General features: G+C 34.4%; 1 protein-coding gene across 1 annotated transcript in view; it reads left to right on the plus strand.

Moving 5' to 3' along the window:
- LOC149089474 (uncharacterized) overlaps positions 1 to 19,493 on the plus strand; it is a 116,784-nt gene that overhangs the window by 65,572 nt on the left and 31,719 nt on the right. The window contains exon 14 of the mRNA XM_089238906.1: positions 13,609 to 13,793. Coding sequence (XP_089095032.1) covers positions 13,609 to 13,793 — 185 coding nt within the window. The remainder of the gene's footprint in view (positions 1 to 13,608; positions 13,794 to 19,493) is intronic.

Genomic DNA, 19,493 nt, shown 5'->3' on the forward strand with positions numbered 1-19,493 from the left:
ACAATGCGTTTCAGACGTCTATACCTTTACAATGGTTAGTCACATCTTTAATGCTGCCAGTATAACAGTTTAACTTTATAATGGTTTGTCACCTTCCCAATCCTCCCAGTAATTGAAGAAAACCCGGAAGCACCAGATATTTTTGCTTGCCTATATACAAGGTGTCCTGTAAGTGCTGACTCAGCCTTTATCTCATCAACCGTCCATCGTAGAGGTATAGTTTCAAATTAAAAAATGCTTGAAAGGCATTTGAATAATATTTGCTGCACAAGCTGGACATATGACATCACTAACAACAGAGAACAACAACTACGACAACAAAACTGGGAATAAAAATGCTCAATGCCAGCTGATGAACTCATTGCTTGCCTCAAATCATCAACACTCTCGCACGAAGTTAAAAAATTATCATTATCCACCAACATGTGAGTTTAACTGCAAAATGACCCTGCACTGCTATCATTTTCACATCAGTTGATCAAACTTGGCAATGGAAGAATTCCCGTAGACCCAAGCACTGGACTGATTACGTTCTCAAATGGATTTTGCCAGTTGTTAAACTCAGTTCAAGAATTTGCAGACAAAGTCTTCCCAAACATTCAACAAAATCACCGAAACCATGAGTGGCTTTGTGAGAGAGCGATTCTGGCACCGAAAAATGACAGTGTGAACAAGATCAATGAAAAAATCCTAAAAATTATTCCGGAAGACTCTACATCTTACAAATCGGTTGACACTGTCACAGACAAAGCGCAGACAGTTCTGTATCCTGCAGAATTTCTAAACTCTTTGGATGTTCCGGGTGTGCCATCACACAACTTGACCCTCAAAGTCGGAGCACCTATAATGCTTTTAAGAAATTTGGAGACACCGATACTCTGCAATGACAACAGACTCTGCGTAACGAAATTGCACAATTACATCATTGAAGCAACGATTCTAACTGGATGTGCTGGAGGAGAAGACGTCTTCATTCCACGTATCCCAATTATCACTGAAGAAATGCCATTCACTTTCAAGCGATTACAGTTCCCGATTCGTTTAGCTTTTGCCATGACAATAAGCAAAGCGCAACGCCATTCGTTAGCAGTGGCAGGTATCAACCTACTCGAGCCCTGATTTTCATACAGACAGCTTTACGTGGCGTGTTGGTAATCCCAAAAATTTTTACATGTACACACCAGATGGCAAAACAAAAAATATTGTGTATCCACAAGCGATTGCCTGAAGTTTTTAATTAAAATATTTAAAAATAAAAGTAATTTTTTCTTACTTGATGCAGAAATTTTTTTGATTAAGAAATAATTAATAAGCTATACATATATAAATTTTTTATGGGGCGGGCAACGTCGCCTGGTATCAGCTAGTAAAATATATAACCCCAGCTAGCTATCACGAATAGGCTGACAAAATATCAAGTCTCTTTCCTGAATGAGCAGCCATTATAATAAATTTTTAAATTTCTGAGGGTTAATATATCGGAAATTACAATACTTTTGTAATTACAGTCCTTATATTCTTAGTAACACTAGGCGTTAGCACGCCAGTGATTGATTACTATGAGTAAGAAACATAGCAAAGTGTCACGAGGAGTTTTTGTCGAAACTGAATTTAAGTTCATTAACAAAAATTGGAAGCATTTTTTAGTAAAATAACAGCAAAGATAAGGAAGTATACAGGGGAAAAATCTTGGATGGATTTGCGAGAGAATCGAACACACAACCTTCAGTACATGTGTCTCATGCTCTAACCATTGCTCCAATGGCAGATGTCGGATTCAAGCAAAATTAAGTATATCTATTATTAAATGCCACCAGCAAAGATTTCACTGTGAGTGACATAATGGTTCATCATTCATTTCAGCCAATCCTAATGCGTTAAATTTCTATAGTGTAGCTAGGAATTTAGGGTTTGTTATAAGCCCCCAGGCACGTTATTTCCTATCATGCCCCCCCCCTCCCCCGATTCCATCTTTGATTGAAAATCCGGGTTATGAACCAGCGATTGCACAGTGGTAATGGACTGAAAATATGATTTTCTACGGTTTCTAATTTTGAGTTTACTATTCCTTTGAAAAAAGTTCTGGTTGGCAGGACGAGCACACAGACCTACGGCACAAATATTTGTACATTAAATTTGAAATCCCCATGTATTTTACCAATTTAGTGGGCAGATGCAGGGCCGGAGCCGGGGAGCAGGCGGGTCTGTTTCCCCAGGCTCTGGACTAGGGGGGCACGGAATTCACCCTTTATAATTGCTGTTTCTACATTACATGGAGGTGCCAAAATGTATGCACGCTCGCTTGAGAAAATATCTAATTGTGACTCTGGATAGATGGCACCACCTACTGGACATAAAACATGCCAAATAGAATGCTGGTCACACACGTACAAGCACAATGAAGTTTCACCAATACAAATAAATCTGTGTGTGTCTCATAGCTCCCATATTCAGGTGTGGAAATATGTGGCAGTTAGGGTGACAAATCAGAATGGTGGACCATCAGAGAGGAAAAAGAAAATCATTTCACCAGGAAATTGCTTCGCAAGGATTTATATGAATAGGAGAATCAGAAGATAATCGTCAGAATCTCATTTGCTTTTAATTTAAGCACAAAATATTGTTGGAATGGCTAAGCTTTTTATAATGAAATGAAAAATCAGAAGGGAATTTATAGATTGATTTATCAGTAAATATACTAAAAGTGGTCAACTTTTAATTACAGTGGATCCTGCTTATAACATTTTTTTTTAAAAAAACTGTCTCATAAAAACCATTGTAAGTGGGAAAACGCTTTAAACGGGAAATCTGAATGTGAATTAGAGTTGGGACCACGGAAAAATAAGTCGTACTAAAATATTTCAAATATTATAAGTGGGATCAATTGTATATTTGTTTTAGATTTATTACATTTGTGAATTCTCAGTGTTAATGGGCTTCTTTGCAAGATTTTTCTACTAGTAGACAATGATAAAAGTGACAATAATAAGCTGGTAAATAAATATTTTTTTTAATGAACTTTTTGGAAACATGTTTTTAGAAATGAATAGGGGTGGGAACTCTGTTCTAATAATGTATTTTTGTATTTTTCTTCTCCAAATATCAAATTTTGCTTCATTATGCCCGGAATTTCGGAAAAGGAGGCCAAAAAAATTTTTGTTCTTGCTTGCAGTGAAATGATTCTTTCCGAAAAGAGTGTGTTTTATTCCACTGTACTTAAACTATCACCCCCTCATCAGACTTTCCGCAAAAACCAATGATATCTGTGATCGTACAACTGAAGATGGTTTGCAATGGTCTTTTATTTTTTCTTTGCATTTTAATGCGCAAATGTGAGTCAGTTTTTAAAAAAACATCTCCACTGGAAGAAGCAGAAATAACTAATCGATCGCCATTGCATCAAATTCTCGATGTTTCATGCAAATCCGTAATCTGTTCATGCAAATCATGTAATCCACATTGGCAAATGCTGATTATCATATATAGGCCAAACTAAAAGTGCCCTAAAATACCGTTTAAATGAGCATAGAAGATACGTAAGCAACCAAGACTTTAACCGCTCATCCATAGCCCAACACTGCTGGTCCTTTGACCATAAATTTGACAAAAATAAATAATAAATTTGAACAGATGGCAGCACTACACATAACAAGCTTTACACAGAAACAAACTTCACGGAAGGCTCACTATATACACACACACACACCTTCCAACATGTACCTATTCGTTAGAAGAACATCAATTCCCACATATTAGAAATCAGGGATGCCGGAAGTCGAAAATTATTGGTGTTACTCAAACTATTCGAGTCATTTCTGTGTACAGGGCACGATATTTACATGTATTTTTCGCTGACCATACATCCTTTTTTTGAAGTAATGTCCCGTTTTTTTGTTTCGAATCTATTTGATTTCAGCGATGACCCGTTCTTCAACCTATTTTTGTAGTAGTAGTAAGATTTTTACCACAGTAAAATGTAACAAACTTATGCAGGAGGGGGTGTAGAGGTACCATGTCTGCTCCAAGACCAGTGCCGTCTTAATGCATGGGCCCACCCAGGCCTTACAAAAATTAGACTTCTAGTTAAAATTTTCGGAAATTTGCCAGGTGGGATCTCAAAAAATTACTTGGTCTGGGGAACCCCCCCCCCCATGATGCCCTAAAGACGGCCCTGCTCAAGACAAGCAAAAACTAAAATTATTTTTTCAGTAAATTAAAATATAGAAAGAAAATACCTTTATGTGTTATATTTTTTCAATTTCTGTCAATTTATAATGTCTCTGGGACAGATTCCCTGTGCCCAGAGCCGTCTTAAGAGCATCGTGGGACCTTGGACCAAGTGATTTTTCTGAGGCCCTACCAAACAAATATTCGAAAATTTCAACCATATCTAATTTTTGTGAGGCTCTTTTTCTCCTGAGGCCCCCAGGCCGGCCCATGCCTTAAGATGGCACTGCCTGTGGTCCCCCTCATAATCACATAAAACTGAAATTTTATTATAAACCGATAAAGTGGTGGAAAATGTGTTCAATCATCAATCAATGATGGTTTTGATCATAAGTTCTTTAAAACCATGCTAATGCATATTCTGAAATCTAATAATTCTGTCGTATGTATTTTAGTTTTTTGATCGGATTGTTGATGATTTAGTTGGATTCGCGTAGTTCTCGGATAATTTAAATTGACAACCATCACCACAGAGTAAAGTCGCAGAACATTTCAGTATTGTTTTTCAGAATATTGGGGAAGCTTACATTGAAAACAGAAAGTGATACAAATACATAATACTGGGGTTCTCGAACTGTGTGCCGTGGCACCCTGCAAAGGTTTTTCGAAGAGACTGTTAAACTGCTCTGGGGAGCTGCGGTTAAGCGTTGATTAGAGAAAGAGGTGGCGCGGGTGGGAAAAGTTTGAGAACCCCTGACATAATATATAAGTGTATAAGATGTGTCACACGTACTCCAATGCTGCCTTCTCTAGGATCTTTGGGACCTCAGGCCAAATGATTTTTCTTAGGCCCTATTAGGCAAATTATCGAAAGTTTCAATCAGATCTAATTTTTGTGAGACTCCTGTTCTCTTGGACCCCGAGCCGTTCCTGGATGGGCCCATTCTTTTTGATGAAATCAAAACTTCTCGCCCTTACCTAAGTTTCTGACACAAAAAATATTTGTCCGATTTTATGTATTTGGTGGGGGGAAAGAATCTGTATCCATTATTTCAAAATATACAAGAATGCTGTGAAATAACCATACAGAAAATGTTAAATACACAATTCAATAAATTAACACAAAAACTGGCAAAAATTCAGCACTGAGGGTAATTTTAAACTAACGAGAGAAAAAAAATCCTGAAACGTAAAAATTTTGGACTTGATAAATTAAAAATGATTGAAAGAAATAATTCTAGCACCAATAAAAATTCAGGATTTACGGGGAGGGGGGAAATTTCGGAATTGTTGAAACTTCAGAATTAATGCAAGAAGTAATTTCTGAATTCATGAAATTCTCCAGTAGTTTACTGTGAGTGTGGGGGGGCACAAAGCACAGTGCCCAGTGGGACCGCTTCTGTCGCACACTCCTAAGAGCAGCTCTCACTGTCACAGCAGAAATCACTTTTTCTCATTTCCCTTTGACAGCTTCAACCGTTTTCTCCACTGAGGGCAAAGCAAGAATTGGGAAACGAAGGGGGGGGGGTGAGACTAAAATGAAGAGATGCTTGGCTAGTCAGTAAATGTGTGTGTTTAAATTTTCTTGGCTGGGCTATGCCCTCACATGCCATAGGCTGGGATTTTTGGCGGACTCAAGTAGGAGGTGGATTTAAGGACGGGTGCACACCCTGGGCCGCGTAAAACCCAAACATTACACTTTTTTCTGATTTAAGGGGTCCAGCATTTACTTTTGTGTCCGGAGCCTCAACTGACTTTAATCTGCATCTGCCTCCCCCCCCCCCCCAAGCAAAAATTTTCATGGGCTCTTTTGTAGTTAATTTACAACTTGAAAAACCCCAAAAAATTATGGTAATTGTTCTAGAGCATGGGCAGAGATACGGGGGGGGGGCACCCCCCAGCTTTAAAGGTGGAGTCGACTAGTCTGTATATTTATATAGGAATTGACGTCATTATCACCGTGCCCCCCAGACTTCCAAGTCTATATCCGCCTATCGTATAGATCAGCTTTTTCAAATTGTGTCACTGTTTCTAGGGGCATCGTCAACCTTTATGTGAGGTGTTGCATGAGATATTGATTTGTGCACATATTTATGCTTTTAGGAAGTTGCGGGAAAAGTTTATATGGGAAAATATCTATTAATCTATCCTGAAGAGCCGCTGACAAATCATGAATTAGGCAAGGGAGCAGTGGTCGACAAATGTTTTTGAACCATTGGTATAGGGGAAAGTGTTCCACTGAGAGAGGGATTAACTTTACAAAATATTTGGGCTTGCCAATGCTAAAATAAGAAGGCGAGATATCTTGTCAATGCCAGTCAAAGGGTTTTCACGTCCAAGGGACTTTCCCATACACCCTGTGTATTCATTAAGCATGAGAATAAAATGAGCATCATAGAATCTGAATATCACAACAGTAGTCACAGCAATAGACTTGAGACAGTACACAGACCAACTCTCCGGATTTGTTAAAATTTCTCTGGATTTTGGCAGAAAGTTAGATTTTACGCAAGTTTTCACGTTGTCGTGACGTCAGTGACTGCCGTCGTCATTAGGGAATACACCCATAGAAGACAGCCATGGTCATTTCCATCGAGCAGCCGTAAAAAAGTCTTGGCAACCTCATTTAAGTAACTGGCAAAGACGTGACTTTGTTTACGTAACATTTATCAGCAATCATCAGGGACATGACCTTGGTTGCCGAAATTCCTGTATAATCGTTATTGTACTCCATTAACAGCCGTGCGATAAACACAAGTGTTTTTCGTTAGCAGCTGTGTATTTTGAAGTTTTTTAAATTGTTTCCTCTGATTAAATATGTCTTCAGAAAGAAAATATAAAGCTTTAAGAGTTCATATACCCAAGATAATCAATCACTGATAGCATCCACGAAAAGAAACACTTATGTTTTATGAACAGTATATGTAGATGTGATTTCTCTCTATTCTACATTGAAAGAGACATGGAAGACAGTGCCGGGGGGGGGGGGGATCTCAGAATTTCTGGATTTGGAAAGTTGTCACGTCTGTGTACGTTTCATTGCTGATTTCAGACATCTGAAATTAATGATGAAATGACTAGCAAACAAAAGGAGCTACAGCTATGCAACTCCTCACAAGGAAAGGTTATTTCTTTAAAAATTTTAATTACAAAAAAGCGCTTTCAGTGCAATATTTCAGCTATGTTCAAATGGTGATTGGTATGATTGATTGGTATTGCTGAGCAATACCATACAAATGATTGGTATTGCTTTAGCAACACGAGCAGATATGTTTTGGCGTCCCTGTTAGAAATTAACACTGATGAGCTTAAAATAAATGTAGCAAATGTGCAGCTATTAATACAATATCTATTTTTATATGCTGAAGACGACCTTTATATTGTTTGATGCTGCTTTTATCTTCAATTGCAGCTTTTTCATTGCACCTTATTTTCAATTGCTAGTAAGGAGTACTCATTCAGCTAGGGAGCAGTTCTTTTGTGCAACGATAGTTTTTGCTATTGATTTCAGAATTGCAATCATGCCATTGACATTTCTTTTTAAACCAATATTTACGATTTTACTGGAGATGTCACTATCTATTTGAGATCTGTGGTCTTCACTAACTTTGGTAACAACTAACCAATTTTAACATAAGATTCAAGAGAATGACAATAAGTATTCATTGTGCTTCTACAGGAAGAATCAATGCACTTCCACCTTCTGTCTGATACCATGCTTTCGAGAAATGATTGTGAAAATATTTAAATACACTACTTGTATAACATGCTTTGTTACATCAGTTTTAACCAAATCGTTGGTTAGCAGGTTTAAAATGTGGGCACTGCACCCATATGCAAGTCCTGAAAAGCCAAGCTCTTCATCCAGAGTCTTTCTGGAAGAAACCATATTTGCAATTATTGTCTGTAACGAAACTTGATATTTTACATTTGAAGTTTTCTTCTGTTGGTTTCATTGATCTAAAAATCAAATTTGCTAAATAATTTCTAGTATGAGGTGAGCCAGATGTGTCAATAATATCAACATGGATGACCTTACTACACTGTTTGATAACACACACAATTGGTTCATTATGAATATTCATCTATCCATCAACTGCCATGCAAAGTGTCTGATTCTTTATAGTCTGTTTCAGGTTAACTTTGCAGTGCAGAGAAAGGTAGAGAATGTATTTCTTCGCCGCAAAATATAGTTCCCATGTATCGGAGGCTTACGATGATCATTTATGCAGAATATTTCAATTTTTTGAATGATTGAAAAAAATACTGAGAAAATATCGTTCTGAACCGATCTTTATTCGTTTAAAATTTTTAAATTAGAAAAGATATTGGTTACCATTATACGTAAAAAAAAGGATTTTTCTCAGTGAGATTGGCGATAATCAGCCATACCTTACTGAGACCGCGCATCGATACATTGGTTGAAAGGCTTTCGTTGTCATAGCAATGTGTGATGCGGTTCCCTCGTAGCTTCCCCTTTACTGTAAAGTTAACTTGAAACAAACTGTAAGTTAAATCCCATAACTTTATCATAAATCTTTATAATGTAAATCTTGAGCAACCATTTGTCAGCTAAATCGGTACGACCATCACATCTCTGATATTATATATATATATATATATATATATTAATATTACTATAACTAATATTTAAAAATATAATAATTATAATAAAATAATTTAATAACAATTATAACCGTTTTTTAAAAGCTGCATAAATAGTTTTATTTGATTAAAACATATTTTTTCATATCTGAAATAAATTTATTTAAATCAGTGTTTTTTTTAAAAAATCAGTTGATTTAAATCACTACAACTCTGGTAATAGGGTTGTCATTAAATGGAATAGCTTACCTCCAATGGTCGTGAACTCTATCACAATTGATAGGTTTAAAAAGAAGTATGATAGACATAGTGGGATAAATCGAAAAAGCTTTCCATACTTAGTTAAGACAACCATAATCTTGTTTATTATGGGCTGTGTATTATATAGTATTAATTATTAGTTTTTTCCTTTGTGATATCTTTTACATTGGCTTGCTGTATTTTGGTTACACATTTGACATCCATATTTTTATGGGCATCTTTTGTCAATCACCTCATTGGGCATTTTGCCTGTTGTGGCCTTTGTGTATTTGTAATACCCTTGAGGAGAAATAAATGTCAAATAATTTGACAGTAGACCTATCAGTCCTTAAAGGTTTGTTGTCAATATGTGATAAGAGTAATTCTTTGCCTAGACGGGAGGAAGGGGGAAGAGAGTAGGAAATGAAGGTAAGAAAAACTTGCCAATCAATTTTTAAGAAATGACTAATTTGTTTTTTGCTTCACTTTCAATATTAACTCCTGTGTTTGAGTGTGAGGATCATCACCGGAATTTGTCCTTTCCCGTGTGTTCTTTATTTTTTGGAAGAAATGCACAAAAACAAAGTCAACTGTTAAAGATGAAATAAAAATTATAAATTTACTAGAAAAAAGGGGAAAAAAATTTTATACATCAAATATCCATACATTGTTATATACAGGGTGCATGGGGAACAGCATGCAAAGCATTTTACTGGTGAACTGTTGATCCTAAAGGTGTACTTCCAACCAGAAAAGTATCCAAATAACGTGTTGAATTCGGATACACCATTCACGTTGCAAGGGGTTCCATAGTTATTGAAATAAAAACAAAACTTTTTGTACAGACTTTTTACCCAAAAACAAAATTATAAAAGTTGTTGCCTGATCTCCTGATGCCAAAAAAATCCATTCCAGAGGTAAGGTAGGAAAAAATAGCATTAAAATACGGGCTAGAACCGTCTCACTTGCATTTAATGCTGGGTTTTCTAAACTTTCCTCCTTTTTACGAATTTGAATCTCTCAGCAAATATTGCACTTGAAAACTTGGAATGTTTTGTTGGTATCAGGAGAGATAGGGGCAACAACTTTCTAATCTGTTTGTTTAGCCCATGGTGTCCATATAAAAAGTTTATTTTTTAATTCTAATTGTAGAACCCCTCTTGAACATGAATGACGTATCTTAGCTTTACACGTTATTAGCATACTTTTTCTGATTGGAAGTATGCCTCTAGCATCACTGGTTTCCCAGTGAAATGCTGTTTATGCTGTTACATATGCACCCTGTATACTTACTATAAGCACTTAATTCCTTGACACTGAACTGAACTTTCAATTTTTTCACTTGAAAACAGATAGAGAGCGTCCAGATTTAACAAGCACTTTTGTTGGAAACGAGCTCCTATATAAGCGGGTCTGACTGTGTATCTTTTCTTTTTAATCTTTTTAAAGAAAGACAAAGCTTTGCTTTGTGATCATGTAAAGGAAAATAGTCGTCAGAAGGATTTTAAATTATAAATTATTAATTACAAAAGATTTATTTTTTAAAATTAATATTTCTTGCAGCATGTATTTGCACATTACTCATTCTATGCCTATGTCGTCAAAATTTGTTTAATATCATCTTTTCCCCTACCTCCAATTTAACTATCATTATAGTTATATAACGTAAGAAGCTGCTGATATCTCATGTCTTTATTTGATATGTATTCACTGTGTATGTGTGTCATAGCTGCCAAGTCTCCCGAATTTTAGCTTCATCTCTCGACCTCCTGAAAAGTTCTTAAATCTCCCGAATTTTTATGAAAATCACAAAAATTCCTAATTGTCCCTAAAAATTCCCTACTTCATTTAAAAAGAATCTCTGCTTCTAAAAACAATCCCTAAGGAGTTTCTTGTGGGGCAAAAAGTCTTTTGCCTCTTTTTTCCCCCTTTCGAAATGACGTCACACGTTGTAAATGGGGGAATAGTGGAAAAAAAATTCTTTTTTTAAGGAAGTTTTACAAACCCTCTGATGGTAACAAGAAAAGTTGTTTGTCTTATCATGCAGGGAAATAGCTTAACAGCCAATAGTCCTGGATAATAATACGTACTTGCGATAACAAAACATGAATACCAATAACCAAAAAAAAAAAAATTAATTTTGAAGATACTTATTCCGATAAATTTCCTTTCATAAAACGCTCCAGAAAAAGGTAGACTTTTTCTTTTTGTACAAGTTAGGAACATAAACATCGGTCATGGTGGAAAGACTGACATCATAACTCATGTGAAATAAAAAAAAACATCAAGCAAGTGTCATAAAAAGTCAGTGTTCCTCAAAACTTGATGCTTCTTTCCTTCATCTTCCGATGATTTTGGGGTCATTTGCGCAGAATGTTTGTTCACATCGTTTTTAATTGAACGCAATTTTTTTTTTAGATCACCATTGAAGTTTTGGCCTCCAATTTCACTTGTTTTTTGCATAGGGATTTTATTCCTACGAGTTTAACTTTCTTATGTTCAAAATCCCTATTTTGTTTCACTTCAGTTATGAGTAGGTATTTTATTCCTATGGATTTAACTTTCATGTGTGTAAAATCCCTATTTTGTTTCACTTTAGTTTTGAGTAGGTATTTTATTCCCTGCACTTCAACTTTTATTTGTGGAAAATCCCTATTTTATTTAGAAAAATCCCTTTGTATTTATTAGGGAATGGTTTTAATATAAAATGCGGGTCCACGTGAAAATCTCCCTAATTTCCATTTCCAAAGGTGGCAGCTATGGTGTGTGCACGTGCGTTTTCCCCAACGTTCGACTTAGCCTCATTAAATGCTTGGTTGCTTTGCATAGAAAAAGAATTGAAAACTGGAAAAGTTATTTCTTGTTGAAATTAGCTAGGAAGCTGAGTGAACCTTATTTGTTCGGAAATCAGAATGCTGCTAACAACAACAAATGGTACTGTATCAATAAAAAGACAGCTATGGTGGATTGCATCATGCAATAACAAAACAAACAATCAATAAATTTTCAATGGGTAAGAAATCCATTTCCAAAGGTGGCAGCTATGGTGTGTGCACGTGCGTTTTCCCCAACGTTCGACTTAGCCTCATTAAATGCTTGGTTGCTTTGCATAGAAAAAGAATTGAAAACTGGAAAAGTTATTTCTTGTTGAAATTAGCTAGGAAGCTGAGTGAACCTTATTTGTTCGGAAATCAGAATGCTGCTAACAACAACAAATGGTACTGTATCAATAAAAAGACAGCTATGGTGGATTGCATCATGCAATAACAAAACAAACAATCAATAAATTTTCAATGGGTAAGAAATCCATGAGCAGAAAGTTCATTTCAATGTAGCTAAGGTTTTCTGAAAATATGAAAAAGTGTGATGTGCAAGTGCAACTGCAGTTATTATGATCAGAATATCAATATTTTTCATTGGTTATGCTGTGAGGAATTTTTTAGAATAAAATTATGCTATGATGTTTGAAAAAAATCTTAAAATTAATATTTTATCATTTTCCTACCCTCATGTGTGTAATAAAACTTAAGAAAATCAAGATTTTATAGTGAAAATCAATCTCCAATCAGTCTGACTTACTTTCTTTCAAACCGAGCATAAGTCAAGTCTATCGCCATCTGTGGGCAATTTACTAACTAGTAAGTTGTGCTGGAAGTGTAAGTGTATGTACCTAACAGTCTGAGTGTGCATCTAGTGTTTTGATTTTTCAGTGCTGCTGAGATGTAGCAGTAAAATCAAAAGCTAGCCTTTTACAAAAGACCAAGCTTGATGTTTTAGATAATATGTACAAAACTGGAGTAAGATCGTGGCGATATATCTTTTGAAAGAAAAACTTTGAAATGGTGGAAGAAGGTATTTTTTCATCTTCTAATAATGTCCATTACAAATTCTTTAACTCTATATAAACAAACAGTCAAAATGGTGAAAAACCACAGCTAAGCAAATACATAAGAGAAATTGCCATGCAATTTGTTGAAAAAAGAGGTACAGTAATGACAGCATACCAACCTGCAGCAACAGTTGACAGGCTTTTTGCAAGACATTTTTCAAAACTAATACCACCGACACCAAGAAAAAAAAAATCCAACAAGAACTTTTAAGGTTTGCAGCAGCAAATCAAAGGCAGAAACTGAAAAAAGATTGAGGAAAGAAACTCCAACTTATTACGAACCTTGTGGTGTTGCTCCGTGTGCAAATGTGTGTTTTGAAGTGTATCATGCTGAAGCAAATTTTACAAGATTTTTTTAAAATAAAAACTATTTTTTTTCTTATGCTGAACTTTTTTTAAAACTCTAAAGATACTTTTTTAAATGATTTCTCATTGAATATTTGCTACCTTTAAATAATTGTTATATTATGGAAGAAAAGAGTTTGAGAAATATTTAGAGTCACAATGACTCTTCAGAATTGCAGAGTCATTGTGACTAGTATCAATTCTAGGTAGAAGGAAATGCCAGTCCTCCTCTCTACCTACTGACTAATGCAAGATTAACCCTGTATTAAGAGGTCTAGAATGAATTTTGTTAACACAGATTGATAACAATCTTTTCTATTGAAGAAAACAAGTTCAGATTGTTATTTATATGAATGTTTCAGGAGAAGGAAGAAATCTTGGAACTAAAATATCAAGATCTTTATTATTCTATACGTCAGAAGATCCTGGAATGTGAAGCTAATGGCGAGAGAAAATTGAGGGCAGTGCAAGCGAAATTGCAAGAGACTGAACGAAAATTGACTGACACTGACGTATCCAAGATGAATATTGAAATGGAATTGACTAGGTAAAATGTATCTTGTTTGGATGTTTTTTTCACATTCATCCATTTATCAGTGACATGTGCCAATTTTTTTTATTGAATGATTTAGCATTTGTAATACTCTTTTATACAAGAGGTTGTTGGCTATGGCTTTAAAAAAAAGTACCCTTTTTACAGTCACTCCTACAAGCCATCTTTGAAAAAATATTTTTGTTGGTTAGTGTAATATATATAGTATACTCTCAGTAACTCGACACCCCAAAAGTATCAACAAACATGTCGACTTGGCCAACCAAGGGAATAAATAGATGTCGAGTTATCCACATGTCGAGTTACAGAAAGCCTACTCTATATATATTCTAACCTTTTGCAAATAAAAAGGGTCAGATATATAATACGTAGCTCCCTATACTCCACACAAATATATAATCCTTGAATTATAGACAGGAAATTACTGTACTTAGATGAATGAATGATTCATTCATTTATTCATATACTTAAATCAATGAAAAGTGTTTGAATATTCTGCTTGGAAATACTTGATATTTAATTAAATTTTTCTTATAAAAGTATGAAAACAGTTTCCAATATGAGTTGAATTTTCTGTCTAGAAAATTTTTTACTTTTAATTTCAAAGTGGAATCTTGTTCCATGCTGGAAAAAAAACATTTTTGTGTGATTCATTCTGTTCAAATTGGGTAATGTAGTAAAAGTCAAATATTAACAAGAGACTATAACGAGTAATTGTCAAATAGCTAATTCTAAAGATACAAAGAATATTCATTTATAGCAAGTTCAAGAATTGAATATGATGATTTTTATAATGGCACATACTCCTTGTAAAAACTACTCTGATGCACTTCTGACAAAGAATGGACACAAAAAAAAAAATCAATTATTTCAACTTTCCCCTTCTGGTTTTTGGATTTTTCCATTATACACATGGGATGTGTGGTAATTTTATTCGACTTTTGCATTTCCTGGTGACCACGCAATTAGAAATATAAAGTTGTTTGCCAATGACTGAAAAAATTTTGCTAAAAAATTCTTGATTGGAAAAATATTAATGAGTCCATGAAGCCAATGTGTAAGTGAGCAATGATATAATGCTCACACTTGAGAATTTTAATTACAGTTGCCCCCCCCCCCCAGTATTTGCGGGGGTTACGTTCCGGGGTGGCCGCGAATATGGGAAATCCGCGAATAACCAAAACCATAGCTTTTTCATTCATCTTGTTTATTGAACATCATGAGAAGAGCAGTGTGACACAGAGGTATAAGGGAATGTAAAAGAGGGTGCAGCAATTATTGGTGATGTTTTCTGAAAGAACATTGTGATTTTTCTGTTTGACGTTTGTTCTTCATATCATCCAGTATGTTGACCAGACTTCCTTCCTCTACTAAATTTTCTACATGTGAAAAACTTACCATAGAGGAGCATTCTATATCGTGAAAATAATCTATTTCTAATTTTTGAACTTGCGAAGCCCTTTCGCTATGTTACTCACGGTGAACTTGTCTTCCACTTCTTTAGCTTGATCTTCAACTGGTGCTGCTTGTTTCATGCAGGGTTGTAAAAAATCCAGTGTTTCTTGGGAAAAAAGCCATGGTTTTTTGGGGAAAATTTAATTTCCTTTTTCCACAACCTCAAAATATCTAATTTAAACATATATTTACATCCTTTATGTGTACATCTTATATTATGTCTAAATATTCATTTTTGGTGCATGTATTTGATCAATAAAACTGACCATACAGTAAGTGAATAATTGTTCCCACGCAAACACACCCACTTCTGCATAATTGTATCTGAACCTTGAGTTGTATGCAGAACTTTAACAAGAAGATTATTTGTGGTAAAATAAATGAATTTGGATAATGAAAATTCTGAGAAATAAGGATGGTGCCTGATATTTTTTTTCCAATTTTTTCAAACCCTGCAGAAAATGTATCCAAAATTGTCCTGATTCGTCAAAAATAAAACCTCTAGCTATGTAACCAAAACCATAAAGTGCTTTTTTAAATTGAACCCAAACTTTCAGGAGCTAATGTCACGTGCTTCTATTTTTCATGAATTCCTCACCGTTGAAGAATATCCCTACTTCATCAAATCAAATTCTGAAATATTTTAAAAAGAGCAGTAATAATTAAAAATTATCTGGTTAAAAGGAGATAGCAGTCATTCTGAGGATTCATTATTCTGGAGGTGTTCTTCACTTGTCGAAATTAGCCATTTTTGGGAACTTAAAACTACAGAATAACTTGAATTATCATTAAATACGAATGTGAATAGCATTATTGTATATTAATATCACTTTATACAAGACAATCTTTCATGTATAGCAACAGACCTACAGAATACCCTCATCTGGCTGACGATTTTAACAGGCTAATTTTCGGGGTCAGACTTATATTATGAGCATCTTGAAAAATCAAGCTGGGGGTTATTTTCTGGGTAGGTCTTAGTTTCTGAGAAAAACTATACTTTTTGTTCTGTTTCACTTGAAGGTGTTTGTGGGATTCTTGAATTGAACATTGGTAACAAAGTTATTTTTTTTTTATTATGAGATGTTACTTTTGTCTCTGGATATTTCAATTATGAAAAGTCTCATGTACCTGTATAAAACTTATAAGAAAGTAATGTAAACATGTAAATATTTTTTGAATGAAAATTCTGTTCATACATTGGTTTACTTCTTCATAGAGGCTTTGATTTATTTATGTGTCATTCCCAAAAAAAGTGTACAAACTGTTCCCGAGACTAATTTTTTTTTACAAAATTTCAGAGCACTATGGTGGTAATTTTAATTTTTTTTCTAGTTCTTCATTTAATTCTCTGTCATTCAGTGTTTCTTAATTTGTTTCAGATGGTATATACTTTTTTTTAAAAATCATTGTAGCAAAACGTCAAAATCTGGCTGTCCCAGCTTTAAAAAAGTGTTAAACAAAGAGACTTGGTGCAAACCTGGAATTTTTTCCAGAAAACTTGGAATCACATTTTATATATGTGCCATAGATTAATAAAACTGACAATAAAATTTTGAGAAAATTTTTTTTTTTCTTATGAAAAACAATTTTTTTGTTCATGTCCTGAAGTTTTTCCCATTTTAAAATGTCCACTCTGTTATGGTCATTTGGGAAATATATTTTTATACCAGATTAAATCTGATAACACTTTTGAACGCATTGAAAGGTTTACTTTAAATTCGTGATTAACAATTTTGGATTTGACTCTTGCAAAATGACTTAATATTCACGTTATGTCTTTAGTACCAGATTTTTGTCAGATGTTCACTCTGTTACGTCATTAATAAATGATAAATAATTAAGATTTTTTTTTCTTTTATATCAGCATCTAGTGATAGCACATGGACATATGCTTCAAAATATAATAAAAGTTTTCACAAATCATTTAAATTTATAATGGAAAAAAAAAATTTAGGTTAATTTGTCCACTCGGTTACATCTTCCAAAAACAACCAACGCAACAGAATGGAAACTATGATTTAAAGTGAAGTATTTTTAGTTAACAGGTTTTGAAGTTTTAAGTTAAATTTAATAAGTTATCTATTCAATTTAAACCCTGTACCACATTCTCCATCATATTTTTTCAGTTAAATACAAAAATTAAATAGTACAGATCGTCAAAATTACTGCCAGGCACAGATCCAGGGAGATTTGGCATAAGGGGAATTTTAGTATGAATAAAGGTGGTTGTATGACAATATGGCAATACATTCTGTATTTTAAAGGGACAGAACAATTATTTCCCTATAAAATTATTTTTGTTTCCTGGCTCTATTTCCCCCCCCCCCTCCACTGGATATACTCTGGATCACTAATGTGAGAGACATAAACGTAAGATTTATACCAACATAAAATTACCATTCAATTTCAACAAAAAATTTTGAAGTAAAAGAAAGTTGGAAATAGGGAAACACGCATGCTTATGTTGGCAGCACAGTAATTTGAAATATAAATTTATTGCACTATATAAACTGAGATTAATCCAAACAACATCTCCTGAAACCATACTTGATGATATCACGTGTAGCAGAGCGTCTAAATCATGTATGTATGGCAAATGTTTGAATTGTCATGACAAGAACTTATCTATGAATGCAATTTCTAAATCGTTGGATGACAATAGCACTGTACAGTGTGAAAATGGCAGCGCAAACAAGAAAAAGTGGAAAAGAATGGTAAAATGAGTCGTTACAAAAATAACAAAAGAGCAGAGATTGTGGAACCTAACAGACTTAATCAATGTTTTCCAAAAAGTAGAAATTGTTCAAAAAATACATTTTTAATATCCAACACCAATATAGGGCTTACCAAATGGGCATTAGAAACATACAAAAACATGAAGCTGTTCTTCATGTGTGTATTTCAGTGAAAATTATAATTGCAAATTATCTGAAGGAGTGTGAAGTCATCATTTTGGTGGGTCAAGAAATCAAGTATGTCTTCATACCTGTGTGCTGTATGTTGCGGAATGTGAGAAGTCAATTTCGTTCTGCTCAGTGTCACCGAATTAGGAGCATGGACCATCTATTTGGGCTCGTTTGGAACCGATTTTGAAAGTGATGAAAGAATATGAAATAAATATGGTTCACTTTTTTTTCTGATGGATCTTGTACTCAGTACAAACAAAAGAAAAATTTTTACTTATTGGACAAATATGTCTCAAAATATTTCAAATGGTTTACTTAAAATTTTCTTGAAGGAAACCATGGAAAAAGAGCAGTTGATGGTGTTAGTGATATATTGAAAAGGACAGCTGATAGCATGTGGGAATGACATCAGATGCTACTCAGTTTTTCACAATTCTCAAAGATGCCACCAATGTAAAATTGTATGAAATAAAAAATGAAGAAATAAAAGGTATAAAAAAATTTTCCTGAATGATATACCTGTGCTGTAAGGCACTATGGCAGTCCACCAAATAGTAGCAACTGGCAATGGATTGTTGCAATACAGAGATGTTTCTTGCTTTTGTGAAAGAAATGTTAATCTCTGTGAATTCTACGAAAAGAAAACTTACCCTTGTCAAAGAAGTATAAAACTGGAAGTTCCACAACCGATTTCAGAGTTTGAATCTCTGGAAAATGACATTCAAGAAAATAGTGAAAACTATGCGATCGACTCCAAAGGAAATAAATAGCAATGAAGAAATGTCAACTGGTCTGATTAAAGTAGGTGTTCATATGCTCATGAAATTTGACTCTGGTGGTGTATATAAATCTACATACCGATATGTTGTTGTAGTCCAAAATGACATCAAAGATGATGGTGAAGGTCAAAGTTATGTGCTTCAAAACTATGAATGATGCTAGGAAGTTGTTCAGAGCTTATGACAAAGATATCTCTTACATCCGCTTCGACCAGATTTAAAAAAAATTTTCAGAGCCAAAATTCAAACCACGAGGGGGGTAAGCATGTGTTTTTTGTATTTCCTCATAGCGTGGATGTTTTTCAGATGTCATAGAGGAGTCTCTGGGATACCTTTCATATTGTCTATACAATTGTTCAAAAAATATGTGTGTTTAGAATAAGTTAAACATTTCTGTCCACTCTGTTACTGGAAGCATTTTTGCAGTTCACAGGCAAAAAAATTAAAAAGCACTTCAAACTAAGATGTTACATTATAAGTTATCAACCCATTGTCTGCCAGAAATAAAAATTAATTTTAAGTAGTTGAAAAAAATGTAAAAAATAAACTTT

The sequence above is a fragment of the Pholcus phalangioides genome, unplaced genomic scaffold (genome assembly GCF_987345545.1).
Source record: "Pholcus phalangioides strain wild (caught in Gottingen) unplaced genomic scaffold, Ppha-v1.0 ptg000002l_1, whole genome shotgun sequence".
Lineage (NCBI taxonomy): Eukaryota > Metazoa > Arthropoda > Arachnida > Araneae > Pholcidae > Pholcus > Pholcus phalangioides.